The 22,797-nt window shown below is 21.0% G+C and overlaps 3 protein-coding genes across 3 annotated transcripts; 1 reads left to right on the plus strand and 2 right to left on the minus strand.

Moving 5' to 3' along the window:
• Positions 1-816: 816 nt before the first annotated feature.
• Positions 817-2,063, minus strand: PY17X_0213500 (eukaryotic translation initiation factor 2 subunit alpha; the record flags this gene model as incomplete). The annotated part of the gene is made up of 2 exons (XM_723139.1): positions 817-1,646; positions 1,913-2,063. 2 exons carry the CDS (start codon positions 2,061-2,063, stop codon positions 817-819), a joined length of 981 nt encoding a protein of 326 aa, XP_728232.1.
• Positions 2,064-3,378: 1,315 nt separating this feature from the next.
• On the minus strand, positions 3,379-18,990 carry PY17X_0213600 (conserved Plasmodium protein, unknown function; the record flags this gene model as incomplete). The annotated part of the gene is made up of 1 exon (XM_723945.2): positions 3,379-18,990. One exon carries the CDS (start codon positions 18,988-18,990, stop codon positions 3,379-3,381), a length of 15,612 nt encoding a protein of 5,203 aa, XP_729038.2.
• A 1,541-nt stretch (positions 18,991-20,531) lies between these two features.
• PY17X_0213700 (uncharacterized protein) lies at positions 20,532-22,363 on the plus strand (the record flags this gene model as incomplete). Its single annotated transcript, XM_723946.1, has 2 exons — positions 20,532-20,595; positions 20,808-22,363. The coding sequence occupies 2 exons, from the start codon at positions 20,532-20,534 to the stop codon at positions 22,361-22,363; spliced, it is 1,620 nt and encodes a 539-aa protein (XP_729039.1).
• Positions 22,364-22,797: the final 434 nt, after the last annotated feature.

Genomic DNA, 22,797 nt, shown 5'->3' on the forward strand with positions numbered 1-22,797 from the left:
ATGTTTATGTGGTAAAATATTACAAACTTATCTTTTAAAATAAAAAATATAAGTTATTTAATTTGTAACTTTTAACAATTTTTTTCTCACATATTTATGAGTGTCTTTGACATATTCCGAATTAAATATGATTGGAAATATGGTTATTATACATGATAAAATTTATAAAAAAATTTGACAAATTAGTAATAAAATCAAAAGAAATGAGGGAAAAATTGCAAACCTTGGCTAGTCATAACAAAATGGAAGGAAAATATCAATAGTAGATATTTCAAAGAAAAAAATAATACCATACACACATTATTAGTCAATAATAGGAAAATTAACAAAATATATCCGGATTTAAAGAAGTATATATATGTACATATATATATATATATATGTATACGTGTGTGTGTTTAAATATGAGAAAATAAAATGATATATTTGACAAGAAAATATAAGGGGTTATGTTGCCATGTGATAAGTAGATTGTACCTCAAAAATAAAATAAAAAATGTTGCTTTTAAAAGGTGGAATATTATTAACAATGTCATAATTATAATTTTTTTAAATGTGGTATTAAAAAACGCAAAAAAATAGTATGTAGTGTAAAAATCGGTGGGAAAAGCATGAAACGTTCGTTTTTTCCCCCGTATTTCTGAATAAAAATTATATGAACATAACAACTGTATAACTAATTTTGTAATTTTGTAATTTTGTAATTTTGTAATTTTGTAATTTTGTTAATTTTGTAATTTTGTAATTTTGTTAATTTTGTTAATTTTGTTAATTTTGTTAATTTTTTTCTTTTTTTTTTTTTTTTTTCTTTTTTTTTTAATCATCATCATCTTCCTCGCTTGAATTGTCGTCATCATCACTTGAATCATCTTCATCTCCATCACTGCTATATTCATCATCACTAGAAAGTCCATCATGTTTGTCAAGCAATTCTTCTAATCGTTTTTCATCATCTCCTCCAATAACTAATATTTCCCCTTGTTGTTTAAAATCACCACCTTTATATTCTTTAATTTTATCACTAATTACTTTCATAGCTTCTTGTATTTTTTGCATACCTAATTCTTTATCATGACAAGATGTTACTATAACATACTGAGGAGGTGCAATTAATTTAATATTAATAGTTACTTCATTATTTGAAATTTCTTTTCCTTTTTTTAAAGCTTCTTTAACAGCATCAATACCTTCATATCCAAAACACCAAACATCTATTCTTCCTCTTAATTTCAATGCTTGTGGTGTTAATCTAAGTTTTATATCTGAAAGTAATGATTCTTTTACAGCATCACTTATATCCATTTCTTTGAATATAACATCTGGATTCATAGTTGCTTCTTTTAATGCATCTAATGCATGCCCATATTTTTTATATAATGGCCATATAACTTTTCTGTTTAATTCTTCGACAGTCATATTATGTTTTTGTGCAACATGTCTAACTGTTTGATGTACTTTTTTAGATTTAGAAAAGTGTTCTTCACATTTTATAATATCTTTTGGAGATACTCGCCTTTTTGATAAATCGATGTATCCCTTTTGGTTATCAACTCTAAGAACTAAAACTACTTCATGTCTCCCTACTCTAATTAATTTATTAACACTTCTAAATCTTCTTTTTGAAAGTTCTGACATTAAAATCATGCCTACAGAAATGTGTGAACAAGTTGGAAAAATGTCGTATACAAATTGAGAGAGCTAATAAAATGTATAGGGGAATATAATACATCAATATAAAGAGGAGTTTCAAACATGGTAATTTCTATCATATAAAAAGGATAGAAATCATAGAAGTATGCATGTATGTATAAAACAATTCCATCATCCTTTCTTAGCTTTTCTGTTATGCAATTCTTATCATATATAATAAATAAATGAAAATAGTATAGCCAATATTGTCATATAAATATACCTTCCATATCATTATATTCAAGTATGGAAACATATGCACCCATATCCTCAATTCTGTTAACTTTAACCATTATTAAATCGTCAACTTCGGGGAATTTTTTTTCATAAAATCGGCAATCCCCTAAATCTGTTTTACTTCTAATGTCTCCCATTTTTAAATAAAATCGCAAAAAAAAAATATTACAACTGATTTTAAAAATGTATACATAAAAAATATAATTTATATTAGAAGATTCGTATACATATATTATGTTTTATTATATAATTTAAGCGAATTTTCTAATCTTTTTTTTCATGTAAAATTAGTAAAATTTGCATAAATATATTATTTTTTGCTATAAAAAAATGTATGCAAAAAAATATATGCAAAAAAAAATATAGTTTTGAAAACTTTTGGAAAAATTGCAATTTTTGTGGATTATTTTTCCTAGTAAAAAAAACTACAGTGAAACGGATTTTATTTACCCCCTTTTTTTTATAGAACTATAAACGGGTTTATATTTATATACAAATAAAAAATAAAGGCAATCAGTGTTTATATTTTTATCTATATATGCATATAATATGTATATTTTTTGTGGGTAATAAATTTTAACTAGCTATTAATATATGTAAAATATCGTATAAAAATATTTTATTTATTGCATATTGGAAGCCATTGAATTGTATATACTTATGAGGCAGGCACTTATAAAATATAATATAATTTTTTTTGTTCCAAAAATTTATATTTGTTTATATTTTTATAAAAAAATATATATCACTTTTAAAATGTATATACATATATTTTTTTAGGCAAACAAATTTATATTATATTCATATCAATTATATGGTAAATTAAGTAATTATTTTTAATTAAAAGAAATTATAATATATTCATTAAGGGGGATAACATTATTGTATTTATTTTTGTTTCTTGTAGAACAGTGATATATATATTTTAATATATAGAAAAATGTTTTTTTAAAAAAAAGAGAAATGTATAAAGTATAATTGCTGGGGAATATGTATATATCGTGCTAATGTACATATTTTACGAATACGAATAAAATTGTGGTAATACAATTAATTACACATGCATACATACATACATATATATATATATATATAAATATGCGTGTGTTTTATTTTTGTTTTAATATATTGACAAACAATTTAAAGTCTTAATAAAAGCTAAGTAGGTATAATAGTATATTAAAAAGGGGAAAAGACTGAAAAAAAAAAATATCGCCATAATAATGATTGTTTATAAAAAAATTGTTAATCATGAAAAGATGATATTTTCCTTGATTTCATAACATTTATATATTTTATATTCTAACACACTTTCATATTACTTAAAGTATATGTAGAATTAAAAGTAATAAAAAAAAATGAATGTAACGAAAATAGAATAACACTAACTGGTTAGGTGATATATTTTTGTTCATTTTTTTTTTAATGTTTTATTAAATTTAATATAATTTTTTACAAATTCCCAATAAAAAAACAAAATAAAATATCATCGAAAAATAAATTAATATATGTGGAAAATAAGGAGACATTATATGTGTCAATTAACATTTTTGATAAACTTTCACTTTTGTTTAACCATTTTTTAAAAAAATTATATATATCAAATGGTGAATTATTATTAGTTTGTAAATTTAGTAATAATTTTTTTAGTTCTTTAGTTTTACTTTTTCCATTATTTTTTATAATATATGCTATTTGTTTAAGGATATAAATAGAGTGATGTGAATTGGCTTTTGTTTTGTCTAATAGTCCATTTTTTTTGTCATTTTTTTTGCCATTTTTTTTGCCATTTTTTTTGTCAATTTTTTTGTTTTTTGTTTTTCCTTTTAAATAATTTTGGCATTTACACATAACTGTTTCATAAAACTGTTTATTTGATAATATTATTAATTTTTTTTTGTTTATAAAAAGAGGAGGTACTAAGGATAATATTTTTTTCTTATTAATCTGGAAATATTTATTATGTCTATTGGTGTTATATATGTGTTGATATTTGTAATAATAATTATAATGGTAATATTTTGTGGGATTATATTTTTTATTCCTCATTCGTATTTGTGTATTTTTATAGCTTGTTCGAATTTTTTTTATAATTTTATTTTTTTGATATGTTTGACCATATGTGTGTATTAATTTATTTACTTTAAAAATAATAGAACGGACATATTCATTATATTTGTAGTTATATAAATATCTATGTTGGGGAATAAAAATATAATTTTCCTGATTTTTAATAAGAGTGTTCCAAAATTGGTAATATGTTGGGAAGTTACAATATGTAGTATATAAATATATTAAATTATTCGATACATTAATAGATATTTTTTGATTATTAAAAATGATATGCTTGTTTATATATCCTTTTTGATAATATTGTATAAAAATAGTTTTGATCAATTTGATATTATTTTCAAAGAAATATGTAAAATAATAATCGTTATTTAAAAATAATAAATATTTAATTAAATTAGTTTTATTAATACAATTTTTATAAAGTGCTTCCAAAATTTTTAAATAATCAATATTACAACTAAGTATATAATCCAATTTATTAAAAAAAATATCTTTCAAATTTTTTTTTTTTTCTTTTTTCATTTCTTTCATATAAATAGGTGGTTTATGTGTTGTTGATATGTTTTTTTGTGTTAAAACATTTTCATTTTTTTTTAATATTTCAACTTTATTATTCCCTTGTAAGCAGTAACGATTATTGTTATATTTGTATAATAAATATTTTCCGCCATCCCAATTGTTATATATATTATCTATGTAAATATATTTTTCTTTTTTTTTATTATTTTTTTGAAAGTTATTAAAATAGTCAAAAAATTCAAGGTCATATATTATGGGATCTTCAGTTTTTTCATAATTATTTGTGTTGGTATATTTTTGATGTCTTTCGTTTGTAAATGTGGAGATTTGAAATTCAGTAGCAAATTTTTCATGTTGTTCTAAATAAAATGATTCCCAATATTTATAAAAAAAATCATAGAAAAAGTAAAAAGAGTTATATATTTCTGACAAGACAGGTAAATAATTTACACATTTATTTATGTGTAAATTTTGGATTAAAAAAAAAAAAAAATAATTATTATAAACTTCTTTAGGTAATACATATTTTGTAAATGTTTTTATTTTAACAATAGAATAATCTACTAACAATTTATTTATATCGTTTATTAAATTATGTTCATTTTTTTCTTTATTTTTGTAATAGATCGTATATATATTATTTTTGAAATGTTTATTTTTGTACATATTATTTATATTTATTATAGAAAAAAAGGGTGTGCTAGTATTTTGTGTGACAGAATAAGAAATATTTGTAATTTGTGCATTTGTTTCGTTTTTTTTTTTGAGAATATTTTCTAAATCCATAAATTGTTTAACATAATCTTTGATAGATTTTGGATTATCATAATTTTGTTTATTCAAAGAATTATTTTTTAATTTTAATGAAGTGTTAATATAATAATTATAAATATATTGATATATATATTTCAAAAAATTTTGATATTTTCCAAATTTATCTTCATTATTAATATGATCAATTTTATGAATTATTTTATTAAATTCATCATTAAAATGTAAGAAAAGTTTAGAATATTTTTGTTCCAATAATTGTTTATTATGATATAATTCATTATTTTGATCATCCTCAATATTTACATAATATTTTAACATTAATATTTCATTTACATTTGTGTGTATGTAGCTATTTTTTAATTGGAATTGCATTAATGCTTCATCAGAATAAATAAATGGTATTTTTTCATAATATTTTATTATTTCTGTTAAAAATTTAAGTATATATATTTGTTTTTTTGTATATTTCATAATTTGATTTCTAAGAATATTTTGCTTATTTTCATATTTTGGATAAAATTTGTGATGATATGGTGTGTAATTGCAAGAGGGTTGTCTACTATCTGCAATGTTATATAATTCAAGAGTTTTGGATTTCGCACAATTATCATTATCATCACTATTATTATTGTTATCATTATTATCACTTTTTGAATCTTCGCCAATTTGATTTACTGCGTTTTTTTCAACATTGGCAGAAAACTTCTCAAGCATACTAGATGTAGATATATTATTATAATCAACAAAATCATTTGTGCATTCCTTTTTTTTAACAAATAGTATTCCTCTTTTTATTATTTTTTTTATCGTATTATTATTTTTATCCCTATTTTTTGAACAACTTTCAAAATAACTAGGATTATATGATATATTGCTTAAATGATCAATTTCGAGACGTTTCCATTGATTTAATTTGTCACCATCATTTATATAAGATGTCTTTTTATTTTTGTTTTCTTTTGATAGGGATGAAAAGCTTAAACTATAATATTCAGAATTTTTAATCGACAAATTTATTATATCTAATAAAGGTATAGCAGTTGGATATGATATTATTTTTTGATTATAATTATAATAAGATTTTTTTTTCAAAAGATATTCATTATTTGAATAAGTATCAGATATAACTTGTTTTGTTTTTTGAGGAATAATATTTATTTCACTATCTTTAAATGTATTTTTTTGGAGAGTATAAGTAGTAACTTTTTCTTTATATATTAATTGAATTGGTAAATTAACAAATTTATTTGATGTTATATCATATATTTTTAGAAAGCTTCTATCCATTAATAAGACATATAAAAATTCAATTAAGTGTATTATAAAACGAGATGATAAATCGTATATATGAAAAAAAGTGAATAATATTAATGTTAATGTACATATTGATAAATTTGTTTGTTTTTTTAAAATATATTTTCCAGATCCTAAATTTATGTAACCTAAATAATAATAGTATAAATTATATGCATTTTTATCCCTAATATTTATTAAATTATTAATTTTTTTTTTTATTTTTTTATTTAACATTTTATCACAACTTCCAACAAAAGTAAAAGATAGACATTGATACATTAAATTGATTATATCATTTACATCATCTTCTTTTATTGTACAAATATAATCTCCATTTATTTCTTTTTTTTGTTTTTTGATTTCTTCAGTTTTAAAAAATTCTTTTAAATATGTTTCTTTGTCGATTATAGTATTGGGCATATTTATCGTTTCATAAGAATTTTCCAAATATTTTTTGATTTTTTTAATTTCTTTAACATATTTTAGTATTAATTTATATATGTGTGAATAAGTTGATGCATTATTTTTGTTATCATTGATAATGACACCATTATTATTTTTCATATCTCTGTAACTGTTTTTATTTTTATTTTTATTTTTTGACTGAGATATGTCAGATTGTGGATTATCATCATTAGGGTAAACCCCATTATTTAATTGGAAACGTATATTGTCATATTCGTTTTCGTCTCTGCTTGAATTTGTTCTCGATTTTTTGTTGTTTTTACTTTTTTTGGATGATTCCAAATCATTACTTGATGATGAATTATTAAAATTTATATCTGCAATAAAATTATAAAAATTATTGTCAATTTCAAACTTGTTATTATTATTATTATAATCTGATGGATTTTCTTCTTCATTATACTGATTAAAATAAGAAGTGGTTTTGTCTATATTTTGATCATTTTTGTTTCCTTTTTTATTTTTTGTGGGGGATAGATTATCACTACTACTGTTGCAATTTAATATTGAATTATCTGAATATATCGATTTTTCATTATCATTTTGCAAATGATTATTTTGTTGACCTTTTGAATAAGTATTGGGATTATATTTATATGAGAGTTGTTTTTTTTTTTTTTTTTTTTTTTTTTTTTTGTCTTGATTACCAAGATTGTGATTAATTTTTTGTACTAAATAATTAATTTTTTTATATAATTTTTTAATTTTGTTTTTTAAATATATATCTTTATTAATATTTTCAAAATAATAAATATAATCAAAGCATATTTTTTTGAGTGTATCATGATGTGTTGACAGATATTTTAAACTAAGTACTTGCAAAACCCCAATGATGATATAATATCGTAATATTTCACAATTATAAATAAAAGTATAATTATTTAGCAATTTTTCTTCATCATTTTTTTGACAATTTTTTGTTTCATTTTTGATAACATCGTTACTAGTTTTATTATTTTCTTCATTATTTTGTGTATTATCTGAGAACATATTATAGTTATACCCATGAAAAAAATAATGGATATTTGAAATATTGTCATCATGCTTTATTCGATTGTTAAAACAGTTAAAATTTCCTTTTTTTTGATCAAAAGTGAAATAGTATCCATCTTGATTTAAATATTTGTTTGCATTATTTATTTGATTGGAAACAAAAAGGTGTTGTAAATTTAAGTGTCCATTTTTTAATAAATATTTATTTTCTAAATCGGGATCTTTAAAATTTCCTTTTTCATCAATTAAATGAATATATGGTAATTGATTTTTTTTATTTCTATTTAAATCATTAGGAAGTATTCTTAAAAATTTAGGAATATTTGCTAAAATATATGCATGGGATAAATCAACAAAATCAAAGATAATCATATTTCTTGCAAATGATTTAACCATAATTTCATAATTATTAAAATAATATATATGATCAAATTTGATAGGCATAAAAATCATGTTAAATGCATGAATATTATTAGTTTTGTAAAAACATAAAGAGACTGAAATAGATGATGATATAATCATATGCATTAAGTTATATGATATACCATCAATATTTAAATATTTAAGTGAATAATTTTTTATAAAGCTATTTTTATGTATATTAAATGGTATATTTGCATTAATAAAATAAAATAAAGAGCTAATTAAATTATTAAATATATTACCCTTTTTAAAATTTATACATCCAATTGCCCAAAATATACATAACAAATTTAATTTATTTAAATCTCTTTTTTGTAAAAGTTTAAAAATTGTTTTTATTAAACTTTCATTATTGCTATTCATATGTAAATAACCTAAACATAATATATTACTACTAAAAACAAGATTATCTAAATGTGTTTTTTTTTTTTTTTTTTGTTTTTTTATTCTGTCTAATTCTTCATATCTTTTAAGTAAATTCCATTTATACTCATATTCCATTCGACGATTATTACTATTGTTTCCATTATTTTGTACATTTGAATCAGCAATATTTTTATTTTGACTATTTATGTTATTTGAATTTTTTTCATCATTTCCAATGTATAATTGCCCTGATTCTCCAATCTTCTTTTTTGGAGACATTTCAGAAAAATCAGATTCATGCATTGACACATTAAGGAGAGAATATATTTCATCTATATTGTCATATTTTTTAGCAAATTCATTTAATTCTTTATCATCATCATCATTATCATCATTATATATATTTAATTCGTTTTTCATATACTTTTGGATGGAGTTAGATTTTTTACCATTTTGTGAAGCTCGCTTATATTGATCATTGGGTTCGACATGTTTGTTAACGCTAGAATTGTTTTGTTGATTTAGATTTGTATTATTTTGTTCAGAATTATTATTAATATAATTTTGTTGCGAAGGGCGAGAGTTTTGATGCGACAGGCGAGAGTTTTGATGCGATAGGCGAGAGTTTTGGTGCGATAGGCGAGAGTTTTGATGCTCTAAATTTTGTAGACGATTTTGATAATCATTTTGGTCATTTAAATCGTTTGTATTATCTATATTTAAATTTTTTGACATATTTGAAGTATCAGTAGAGATATGGTCTGTTGATGTTGTTTGGTCAGATAATTCATTATCATATGCATATAAGAAATTAAAACAATCTGAATTATTCATATATATATTTTTGCAATTATTATTTCTAAAATCTTCAATATTTGTGCCTATTTCATTAGATTTGTAAAAATTTCTTTGTTTGATTCTTTTGTTTTGAAAAGTGGCTTTATTGGTATCATAATCATCATATACATCTATTTTACACATATTTGTATTCAGACAACGAATCAGTAAATTTTGATATTTAATTTTTTGAGTTCCATATAATTCTTTAAATAAAAAATTAATACAAACAAATGTGAGATCTATATTTCGTGATGATATTAAAGAAAGAGATAAACCCAAGATAGAACAAATATATAAGCTTCTATTTTTAAATTTTAATATATATTGTAAAAATAAAGAAACATTAACATTTTGAAAAAATTGTAATAATCCTAAACCAAAAATTAAACCAGCTAAATAATAGACACCACAATATTTATAATTTTTATTAAAAAATTTATATAAATAATTTTCATTATTTATTATTTTTAATAAAACTAAATTTTTTTTTTTATCTACTTCATCATATTTTTTATATAAAATAGTTTGACAAATAGAACAATGTAATTTTAATTCATTTCTTATTTTTCCATTGACAAAATTATTGTATTTTATAGATTGTTCTTTATCAAATGAAAAATCATAATAATCAAGTTTTTTTTTTAATTTATATTTTAAATTATTAATTCCATATATATTATTATTAATATTGTTATTATAATATCTATAATTATCATTTTCATCTGGTATAGTATCTGTATAACTAGATATGGTTTCATTTAAATTATTTCGTTGTCTTCTTAAATCTTCATCATTATATATTGGCATATTTCTTCTACTTAATATACTATTTCCTGATAAACGATGTTGATATCCATAATTTATACTTTCATATGAATCATCATTATTATTTCCTCTATTGTACATATTTAATTCTGCTAATATACTATTTCTCCTGATATCATTATTTAGAAGATAGCTATTTTGTCTATCATATTGCTGAATAGATGTAGAACTTTCATCTATTTCATTATTTATATAATAGCTACTTCTTCTACTATATATATTATTTGACATTCTAGAATTTCCATTATAATATAGATTTAAACTAGGTCTTCTATAAACATTATAAAAAGATATATCATTGATTTTATCGTTTTCTGTATATTCATTTAATGGTTTATTAGGTGTGTATAAAAAATTACTAGAATAATATTCATCATTTGAAGAATTATCATTATTATATATTGAAGAATTATTAATTGGAGAAAATGTTTGATTTTGTATTTTATCTCTTCCTAGATAATTTCCGTTCAAGTTTGTATTCCCCAAATTCAGTTCATTACTTGTATTATTTATGTTTCTATCATTTTCGTCTAAATTTATATTTCTAGATGGTATGTTATAATTATTTCTATTGTTTGGGCTATGATTTTCACTTTCTATATTTGAATAAGACGAAACAGATGAAGAAGATCTACTATTTTCTACCCTATTGACATTATTTTGTGTTTGATCATTTATCATAGGTTCTCTTTGGCCACTAAAATTTTGATTTTCATTAATATTTTCACGATTATTATTACTATTATTATTTAATGTAGTAATAGTATTATCTAAGAAAAAACTACTTCTTGAACCCGTTGAAATTCCCATTTTATTTTTTAATTTTTTTGTTGTAATTGTATTAAAATTTCTTAAAATTGTTTTATATGTATTTAATTTTTTAATATATTTATTTAAAGTAAATGTTTTTTCCATTTTATCGGTTTTCATATGAACATTTAATGAATTTAATATACTGTTTATTTTTAATTTTATTTTATTAATTCTTTTTTTATTCCTTTTTTTATAAGAACATTTGATTCTTTCTAATTTAGATCTATGTTGTGTATTATGATGTGTATTAAATGTAAAGGATACAAGATCTCTAGTAAAATTTATTGAATTGTTTCTAAAATGTGGGTAGCTATATAAAGAGTTATATTCTGATTCGTTCATATCATTTCGATCTACATTATTACTATTTCTGCTTTGCATTTCATTTCTTCTAATATTTTCATCTATATAATATTCGCTTATATTATTATTACCATTTAAATTTTGCATAAAATTCGATGAATCTCTATTTGAAATTCTATTTGAGATACGAATTGAATTTCTATTTTGATTATAATTTAATAATTCATTTTCGTTATTTGGACTCACACCATTTGGACTTGTATTGAAGATTTGATTTTGTCTGTTAGGATGTAAAGTATCAATTTCATCATCAAGAGGCTCATTAATTTGATTATTAGGAAATCGATTTCCTGTATCTATTCTAGAATTATCATCATTTTCTTGAGTTTGATTTTCTCTTACATTTGGACTATCCGAATTCCAATAATTGTTAAACTCTCTTATTCTTCTATTTAGCATAGTAACTTCTGATGATTCGTTAAATGTATCTGTATACAATCTTCTATTTTGATTATTATTCATATCATATTCATCATAATTTCTATGTGTGTTATTATTTCGGAAATCTGCATTTCTTGACATATAAATAGAGTTATAAGCATTTTCAGTTCGTAGATGTTCATTATTATGATTTCCTCGTTGGGTTCTATATCCTCTCGAATCAGGATCTATATTATTATTATTATTGAAAGGGTTTATTGCTATGTTACTATCTCGTCTAGCAATCGAGTTAACATAATTATTAAATTGATCCCGTGAAAAACGAGGATTGGATAAATAGCTCGATTCATTAAATGAGTTTCTAAAACTATATCTACTATTATAACTACTTCGATTATTATTAATATCTTCTGATATATCTCTATTATATCCTCGAGATGAGATAATATTATTTGAAAAATTATCATTTGGGTTCATAGATGCACTGCTTAATATACTTTGATGGTTTTTCGAATCAAATAAATATACATATAGACTATATTTAATAGTAAAATTAATATCAGGTTTATAATGAACTGAATTTATTATATTAAAAAAATTGATGCCACTAATATTAAGCATACATATATATTTCATTTTATAAAATTTTTCTAATGTATAATATAAATGCATTAAGCCTAATGTGTTATCTAAACTTTTATCATTTTTTATATCTATTAATATTTTTTTTTTTTCTAATTTATTTAATTCAACTAATTGAATAATTTGTTTAATATATTTATTTACATTTTTTTTATTATATTTATGTTTGTGTAAATATGCACTTTCTAAACTGTCTGAACTATTTCCAATATCTATTAAATCAATTAAATCTTCATTTTTTGTGTCGGAATAATTATCATCATCTTTAATTTGGTTAGTTCCCCATAAACTGGACAAACCCTCATTTCCAAGGAGATTATTGATTGGTCGATTTTGTATTTTTCCATCTCTACTTTTTAATAAATGTACTTTTCTCTTTTTATAATATTTAGAAAAATAATAATTATGAAAATTATTTAAATAAACTAAAACATGATCTTTGTTATGTGGAAAATAGCAAGAAGATATATTTCTATCCATTTTAAATGTATCAAAAAAAAAGCAACAATCTTTTAAAATTTTATATTCACTTAAATAACTTTTTTGTATTATTCGATTTTTTTTATATACACTACTTTTATCATCATCTTCATTTTGATTTTTATTATAATTCCATAGTTCATTATCACAACCATCATTATTGTTATTATTATATGAGTTTTCTGTTCTTTTTTGTTTGCTTATTTTTTTTTTTTCATCATCATCTATTTCGCTTATTTGATCATCTTTATTCTTTTTTTTCTTTCTTCTATTTCTTTTTTTCTTCATATATAATTTTTTTCTTTCAATATATGCATCAGTATAATACATAAACATATTAGTATTATTAATATTAATTCCATTATCTAATATATCTATAATTTTAAAAAAATTAGTTTTTAATTGCATATTTGGTGAGTCAAAGCATTTGTTAAAGAAAAGGTCTTCTCTTTTTATATTAACATAAAAAAGTTCGTTTTGAAAATTAAATATTTCGTAACATCCTGCAAATTTAAGTATGTTCATGGGTGATGAGAAATTTATATTTTCTAAAGGATTCGATATATTTTTGGAACTATTTCCATTCCTATTGTCTATTTCAGTTTTTTGTTTTGTTTCTTGTTTAAAAAATTGTGAATCACTTTTGTAGTCAATACATATTGTTTTATTGTCTATAGATCGACCATTATTTAATACTTTTCTTTCTTTGATGGCTGTACCTCTTGTTTTGTATAAATAATCCGTATTAAAAAGAAGGGAATAAAAAAGTTGCACATATTTATTCAAAAAATATAAATTTTCATAATATATGCATTTTAGTGGTATACTTACAATATCTATGTTAACTATGTTTATAGAATCAAAACATTTTATATTAAATGTGTAAAAATTAATTTTTTTTTTATAAAAATTTATATCTTGATTTTGATCTTCTTCATTATATGTATATTCAGAATGTGTTTCAGAATATATGGAACGCATTGAATTTTTGTTTTTAATACCATTTTCCCCTATTTTGTATTTATTTTCACTATTATTATTTTGAAATTCTTTATTTGTCATTTTTTTAATGGATAAATTTTTTCTTTCACTATTTACTTCTTTACAATGAGCATCTTTTTTAACTTTGTTTCCTTTTCTGAAATTTTTAATATTTTTAATATTTTTATATTTTTTATTTTTTTTAATAGTTTCCCTTTGAGGTGTGCATTTATCATGAGAAGACAAATTTGATTCTTTTGAAATTGAAATAATATTTTTTGTTGATATGATCGAATTTTTGTTATTGTCTATAAAATCCAAATTAAAATGAGGTATGTATAATATGTCTAATTCGTTTTTAATTATATTTCTTAAAAGACTATCATTAATTATACTTTGATTAAAACTCTGACCATAAAATAAATTCATATAAGAAATAATTAATAAATTTTTTAATGGGAAAAATAAAGGATAAAAATAGTATAAAAATTTAACTTGTTCATTACAAAGTATTGATTTTTTAAATGATTGAAAATTTTTGAAACAATCTTTGATATTATTTATGTTTTCATTTTCTGTTTTATAACAATTTTCACTATTTTTAACTCCTTTTTTCTTTATTATAATGTTAAAAATTTTTTCTATTTCTCTTATATAATATTCATATTTTAGTTTTAATTTTTTGGAAGGATATTCCATATTTTGTAGAAAAAAATAATCCATTGTAGATTTTTTTATATTATCTTTATATTCCCCTTCCTTATTAGGAACAATTTTATATATTATGTTTAAGGTGTTAGGAATTTCACTTAATTCTAGATATACTTTTTTTAGATAATTATTTAGAAATTTATATTTGTCATATATTTTGTATTCATTTTCCTTGCTTAACGTGTTACTATTATTTTGTTCATTTTGTCCATTTTGTTCATTTTGTTCATTTTGTTCATTTTGTTCATTTTGTTTATTTTGCCCATTTTGCTCATTTTGTTCATTTGAATTTATTGTATCTTTACTGATAGCTATATTTTCTTTAGTCAGATTTTTAATAGAACTGTGATTATGTAAATTTTCGTCATAATTGTGGTCACTATTTGGTTGTGTATCAAGTTTCCATTTATCTGAAACGTTTTCCTTTTTTTTTATTAAACATTCATATTCGATTGCATCAAATTGTGTTTCTTCGGATTTTTCCTCGGATTTTTCCTCGGATTTTTCCTCAGATTTTTCTTCCAAAAAATAACATCGTTTTATTAACTCATGCTTATAATATTTTTTGCAAATGTGTATATAAAAAGAATTAAATGTTTTTTTTTTGAGATCACTGAATTTGTTGAAATAATGAAACATAAAATTATATAAATTTAATGTATATGCTATAATAAGAATTATTAAAATAATATTATCTTTGATATTTTGATTTATATATTCTGATAAATTTATTTCATCAAAATATAAATGCATATATGTTAATATTAAGTATTTATTATTATATATATGTTTATACTTAATATGTACATATTTTATAAAATTATTTATGACATTATAATAATTATATGATTCAAAATTGTTCCAAGTAGTTTTAACTGTATTTTTTTTGGTATATTGTTTATGTGTGTCATTAAAACTTGCGCAAGTTGAGCTGCTATCATGTTCGTCGGTACTGGTAGACTGACTTGTCATTTCTTCTAAATTATTGCAAGAATTATTATTAATCGAATTTTGAAATACCAAATTATTTGAGTTATTTTCAGTAAAACAATTTTTGTGAATTTCATTTTTTTCGTCATTCTTTTTATCGATATCTGTATCTGTTTCCGAATTAAATGAAAAACAATTGAAATGGATTTGGCTATATTCAGTTTCTATTATATATTTTTTTTTTTTTATATATAAATATTTTTCTAATTTACGATATGTTTTAATATCATTTACACAAATTAACATAAAAAAATAAATAAATCGACAAAATTCTATATGACCCATATTTTCAACATCAAAAAAATTAGTATTTAATATTTTAAACTTAGCCATTTGATTATTTAGACTTTTATTTTTTATATCCATATTTGAATTTAATGTATGTGATGAATTATTAAGTTTATCATTAGTACCATCATCGAGATTTGTATTTTTGTCATTATTGTTATTTTCATTCAATTTGCATTTGCTTAATTCTGAGAATTCATTTTCTTTATTTTTTATATGATTTATTTCTTCGTTTATTTTTATATTTTCATCTTCTTCTACAATATTTTTATAATGAGGAAATTTATTCATATTATCTAAATTTTTATCATCACCAAAAAAGTATATATCAATATTTATAAAGCGAAAAATATTTGTGTCATCTTCTATTTTTTTACATTCATGAAGACATATGATAAAAAATTCAAGACATATTTTTTTGCATATGTAGTAATAAAAAAAAGTTAAAAGTATTTTTAATGTTTGGTTTTTTGGTAATATATCAATATGGACTCTATAAGAATTAAAACATATTTTATTATTTTTTGAAAAATTTACAGTGTCTAATGTTATATTGCAAAGGTTTGAATTGTGTAAGTTATATACTTGCTCATCAGGAAAATTAGGGTCTTCACAAGATTGAATATCTCTATTATTATTTATGTTGGAAGTAGCATAACTACTAGATACGTCTTTATATAAATGAATAGTAGAGATATATACATCGTCAGAAAGCAAATATAAAATTCCATTTGTATTTAGAATAATAATGAAATGATTTAATTTGTTTATATCAAGAATGTAAGGGTTATTTAATTGATTTTTTTTTATAAAATTATTATATTCATATTTAATATTTTCTTTATTTTTGAACATGTTCATTTTGGTATTTAATAAGTTTCTTAAATAGGAATGCCTTTTCGAAGAAGTCGAGACATTAATAATATTTTCTTCCAGAGTCATAGGAATATTTCGACATTTTAAATTAGTAGTATTAATTTGGTTATTTATATATGCACATATATTATATGGATAATATTTAAATGTTGAAAATTCTTGGGACATATTTATTGTGCTAAAATTTAATACATTTTTTATAATTTTAATTTTATCCTTGGCATATTTATGATATATAGGTATAAGAAACAATAAATTATTAATATTATCATACAAACATAATTTAATTTTACTGTAGATACTTTTATTACCTCCTGGGATAAAAACAAATTGTGGCTTATATATCTCTGTGTTAAAATTAATATTTTTTAATTTTTGACCTTGACAAAAAAAGTTATTTTTTTTTATACTTAAAAAATGTTGAAAAATAAGAAATTTATTTAATTTTTCCTTTTTAAAATAATTATATAAATATTTATCATTATATTTTTTTATATCATATAAAATATGAAAAAAAAAATATGTCTCAGTAATTTCTTCAAATGCAATACATAAGTTTGTATTTGAATTAATGTGTATAATGTTCATATTTGGGATTATATTTAATCTGTCTTGTTCAGGTGAAAAGTTAATAAATTCATCTGTCCACATAAAAATTTGTTCTTTTTCATAAAAATATTTGCATTTTTTAAAAAATTTATAACTGTTTTTATTAACAATAACATTTGAATAAATTGGATGAACTGGTGATGTGTAAACAATTCTTATTTTTTTTCCATAGTTTCGATTGACATTATTTTGAAAATTAGTTTTAGCATCATCATTATTGCTACTACTATAACTGTTATTTGTATTATTATCATTGTTAGCGTTTTCGTCAGTATAGACTATTGAATATGAAAAATATTTTAGATTTTTTAAGTTGTTTATCACATTTACAAAAAATAAATAATCTTTATTGCAAAACACACGAATGGGCTTATGATCAATAAAAAATTCTATATTGCTTCTTTTATTTTGTGTGTCAATTATTTCTATCCTAAATTTGTTATCAAAATTCTTTTGAAATGTGTAAATATGTGGAGGACTATGACAAGGTAAACAAGTGTTGTCTTCATTTTGTCTATTATTACTATCAGAACAATCATAAAAAATGCTTTTATCATTAGGTGTTAAATAAAAAAAAGTGTTATTAGAAATTTTATAAGATTTTTTATAACCATCATAATAATGAAAACTGATTAACTCGTTTTCTTTGCAATATGTTATTTTATATTCATATATTGTATTATTTATTATATTTGAATAAAATTTGACATTTTTAATTTTTTTATTATATATATTATTTATATATAATTTTTCATTAATATCTTCTAGTACATTACATTCATTATTACTTTTCTTTCCATTTTTTATTTTATTATTTTTTTTGATTAATTCAGAAAGATACACTTTTTTACAATATTTTTTTAAATATATGTCTCTCTTTTTTAATAATATCAATAATTTTAATATATGTTCCTTAATATTTTTGGGGTCTCGTTTTTTCTTTTCATATATATATGCAATATATTGTAATAAAATATCACTGTGTTTCGAATTACTACTTTCTTTGATTTGTGGATTAAAGAAATTATCCTTAAAATTTTTCTTTAGGTAATTATTTTTATCATCATCCAAATTATTGAATAAATTAAATTTTTTATCATTATCAACTGTTTGTTTTTTTTGTCTCTTCAAATCGAAATAATCTAATATTGAGTAATTGTTTTTTTTCACATTCTTTGTATTGCTATCCCCCTTTTTATCCGTTGTATTTATCTTTGTGTTTAAAAAGGTTAGCTTATTTGCTTGTTTACCATTTGTTTGATCGATATTTGCGACGTTACTATCGTTTTCGTTCTCACCATTTGTGTGTGCAATATTATGTATGTTTTCATTTTTAAGAATAATTGCATACACCATTTTAATCTTGGTTTTATTAGTCCTTGGTTCACTTTTCCTATGTTATGTATATATTTTTTTCGCTAGTTTATCTGCCTATCTCTTTTTGTTATTTTTTTTCCACAAAAAAATATATATACTTTTTTCTTCGTGCATGCCCACACACGTAGTATTTCATTTGCTTATTATTTATTTTTATTTTGTTTGCTTTTAGTTTATTATATTTTTATTTTTATCACATTTTGAACAGGATATTACTTGAACTTGATACTATTTGTGTATAAAAAATCATATAAATGAATCAGCATACTCCTCGATATATGAATTAGTAAGGATATTTATGCATGCATAGATATACATACATACATACTACATACATACATACATACATAATATATGTGTGCTAATGAAGTGCTTTCCTAGTGAGTATTATTTAAGAGTATATTTTATTACTATCATTTGAGATTAAATTAAAAAAAAAATATATTTATATACATAAAAAATGTTTAATAAATATTCACAATTTAAAAATGGAGGGGGTAGAAATATATGAAAATGCTTATACTGTCTTAACAATGAATAAGTATTTACCTTAAAATAATATAAGATGTGTCAGAGAAAAAAAATCCATGAATAAAAATGGATAAATAATTTATATATACATCGATAAGAATTATATGTAAATGGCTATATATGAATTTACATGCATGATAAATACAAAGAAAAATGTGATTAATAATACATCACTTTTTCATTTCTTGATTTGGCATAATACTATGAGAAGATAAAATAAGTAAATTAAAAAAAAATGGCTCAATAATCAATAAATTAAAAAATATATAAAATGCCAAAAATATCTTTTTTTTTTTTTTTTTAACAAAAAGGAAGGAAATCCAACGAAAATTCGTAAATTGACAAGGGTATGAAATGTGCTAGCTACCTTTTAGAATATTTAAAAAGGGGAAAAAAATAGAGCATAAATTAAGGGGAAGGGTAAATGATTTTATCTTGGATTAAAAAACATAATTTAGAAAACTAAAAAAAATAAAATAATAATAATATTCTTAACTTGATTTTATGTATTTTTTTTTTTTTTTTAGAAAGCTTTTTATATTAGACCTTTCGTTTAAATACTCATATAAGTGTAAGGGGAAAAAATTTTTAATGTTGAAAGGATGTTTTTTTTAAATTTATAAAATGGTCTTTTATAATATTGGATGAAAAAGTAGTAATGTGTAAATGTTATATATACATTTGACTCAAGCGTATATTTTGTTACTCTATTATTTTAATAATTATCAAAGTAGGCAACTATTATATTACGTTTTACAATATACACACTTTTATAATTCAAAAAAATTATAATAAAATAATGAAGAAATGACAATAGATGAATAAATAAATAAAAAAAAATATAATAAAAAAAATATATAGTAACATCAGTTTGGAAAAACAAAGTGGACATAAATTTGTGAAAGTGTTAACATATATTAAAGATAATTTATATTAAAAAGGAAAAAGGAAAAAAAAACGAAAAAAGGAAAAAGAAAAAAGAAAAAAATATGGAAATAAAATCCAAAAAATATGATAACGAAAATGACTACAAATATTACATATTACAAATTGGTATAAAACAAACAACAAATATAAGCATATACATATTTACCTACACTTTATAAATGTTTGCATTTATTACGATTTATGCAAGTCTATATATGCATGTATGTATGTATGTATGCATGTATGTATGTATGCATGTATGTAATATCTGTTCATTGTGCCATATTATTTGTTTAACCATTTATTCCGTTTATTTTTACATATTTTTTGTTATTCAGGACGAAAATATACCTATCTAGGCTATTCTGGGATACACAAGCCAATATCTGTTTTCAACACTCCTAATTTTTTTATATATAACGAGGATTTTCATAATTGTGATAATGATGAAAATAAATTTGATGAAATGCTAAAGGGTTTTTCGAAAGTGGAAAGCATCAATAATAATGTGACTAAGGAAGAGATGGAATTAAAAATGTGTAAAATAAAAAGGGAAGATAGTTCAGAAAAAGATAAAACAAGTGATTATGGTATTAATGAGTTATTTGAAAGTGGGGATAAAATATGTGACGAAGTATTAGAAAATTATGAAAATGTGGAAAAAATGAAAGAAAGCAAAATATATCACTATGAGTATAAGTACAATCAAGATATCAATTTATGGAATAAATTTTTTGAAGAATTTTGTTTTAAAATATTTGATAAAATAATTAAAACAAGTAATAAATCAAAAAAGGTTATTGTTGTTATGAATATGTTTATCCCTACTATAATTAGATATTCTCTTTGTAAATGTTTAATAGAAAATTTAAATTATCATTCTATTTCTTATATTAATGATTTAGTATCTCCATTATTTTTATGTAACTGTAATACATGTCTCGTAATTGACTTAGGATATTTAAATTGTCGATTATTGCCAATAATGAATGGTCTTCCATTATATCATCATTATACTTATGTATATAATGGAGGGTTTTATATAAATCAAGAAATAAAAAGGTTATTAAAAGAGCAATACATAAAAGGGAAAATAACAGAATTGGCTAGTCGTAAAAGTACTTATGAATCTGGTAACTTTTCATATGTAGACAAAAATATGAAAACAAATGATGGAAATGAGAAAGATGAAATAAATATGAATAATTATAACATTAATAGCGAAATTTTGATCAATGAAAATGAGTCCGAAAATATATTTAGAAAACATTTAGAAATGTATGATCTTGAAACAATTTTAAATGGTATAGAAAATATTTCAGATGATGAAATTGAAGCTATAAAAATAAAATATTGTTATTTAAAAAATGAAGAAACAAAACTTATTAGTGATAAATATATTTTATATAAATTACAAAATAGTGAAATAATAATAACACCAGAAACTCGATGGAAAGCTTGTGAAATATTATTTAATAAGAAAAATGATCAAAATATATATTTTTTATTATCAAATATATTGGATAAATTAAATACTTTTGAAATATCTGTTTTTCAAAATATTTTATTAGTTGGAGGTTGTAGCAATATTAAAGGAATTGTTTCAAAAATTGCAAAGGAATTTTCTCAAATTATAAGAAAAAAAAATACACACACAAAAAAAAATAATAGCTGTAGTCAAATTAGCGGAAAAAATAAAAATACATATATAGAAAAAATAGAAAATAATATGAATTTTATATTTCCTAAAATATCTCCAAATTTAAGGCAATTTTTAGGTGCTTCGATTTGCTCAAGTTTAGAAAATTTACCTGATTATAACAATGAGCACATATATAACAATGTTTTATATGACCATTTAGATGAGGATGTCTACATGACATTTAAAAGATAACAATTCGTTTATTGTAACAATTGTTTTTTTTTCCATAATTAATAATGCTCTTCTATATGCAATTTATGTGAATTGCAGCCAAAATTAAAATATGCATATAATTTGATATTTAAAAATATAACGAATTAATATACACTCATTTTAGCTAGATATAGTGGTAATACAATTTCTATATGAATTATATGGATATTATTACTAACAATCTCGTTTATTCATTTTTTTTCTCATATTTGTTAATCTTAAAATTTGAAAATTAATATATGAAAGTAAATAATAAATTTTAGTGCAAGCCTCAAGAGAAAGGTGTGATTCGCAAGAGCCTATGTAAGGATAAAAAAAATTAAATAATTCGAAATCGTGAAATATAATGCGCTTTATACATGTTTGTGAATGGTATGTGCATGTGTGTGAGCATGTTTCTGAGATGTTTCTGA

Source organism: Plasmodium yoelii (assembly GCF_900002385.2).
Source record: "Plasmodium yoelii strain 17X genome assembly, chromosome: 2".
NCBI classification, from domain to species: domain Eukaryota; phylum Apicomplexa; class Aconoidasida; order Haemosporida; family Plasmodiidae; genus Plasmodium; species Plasmodium yoelii.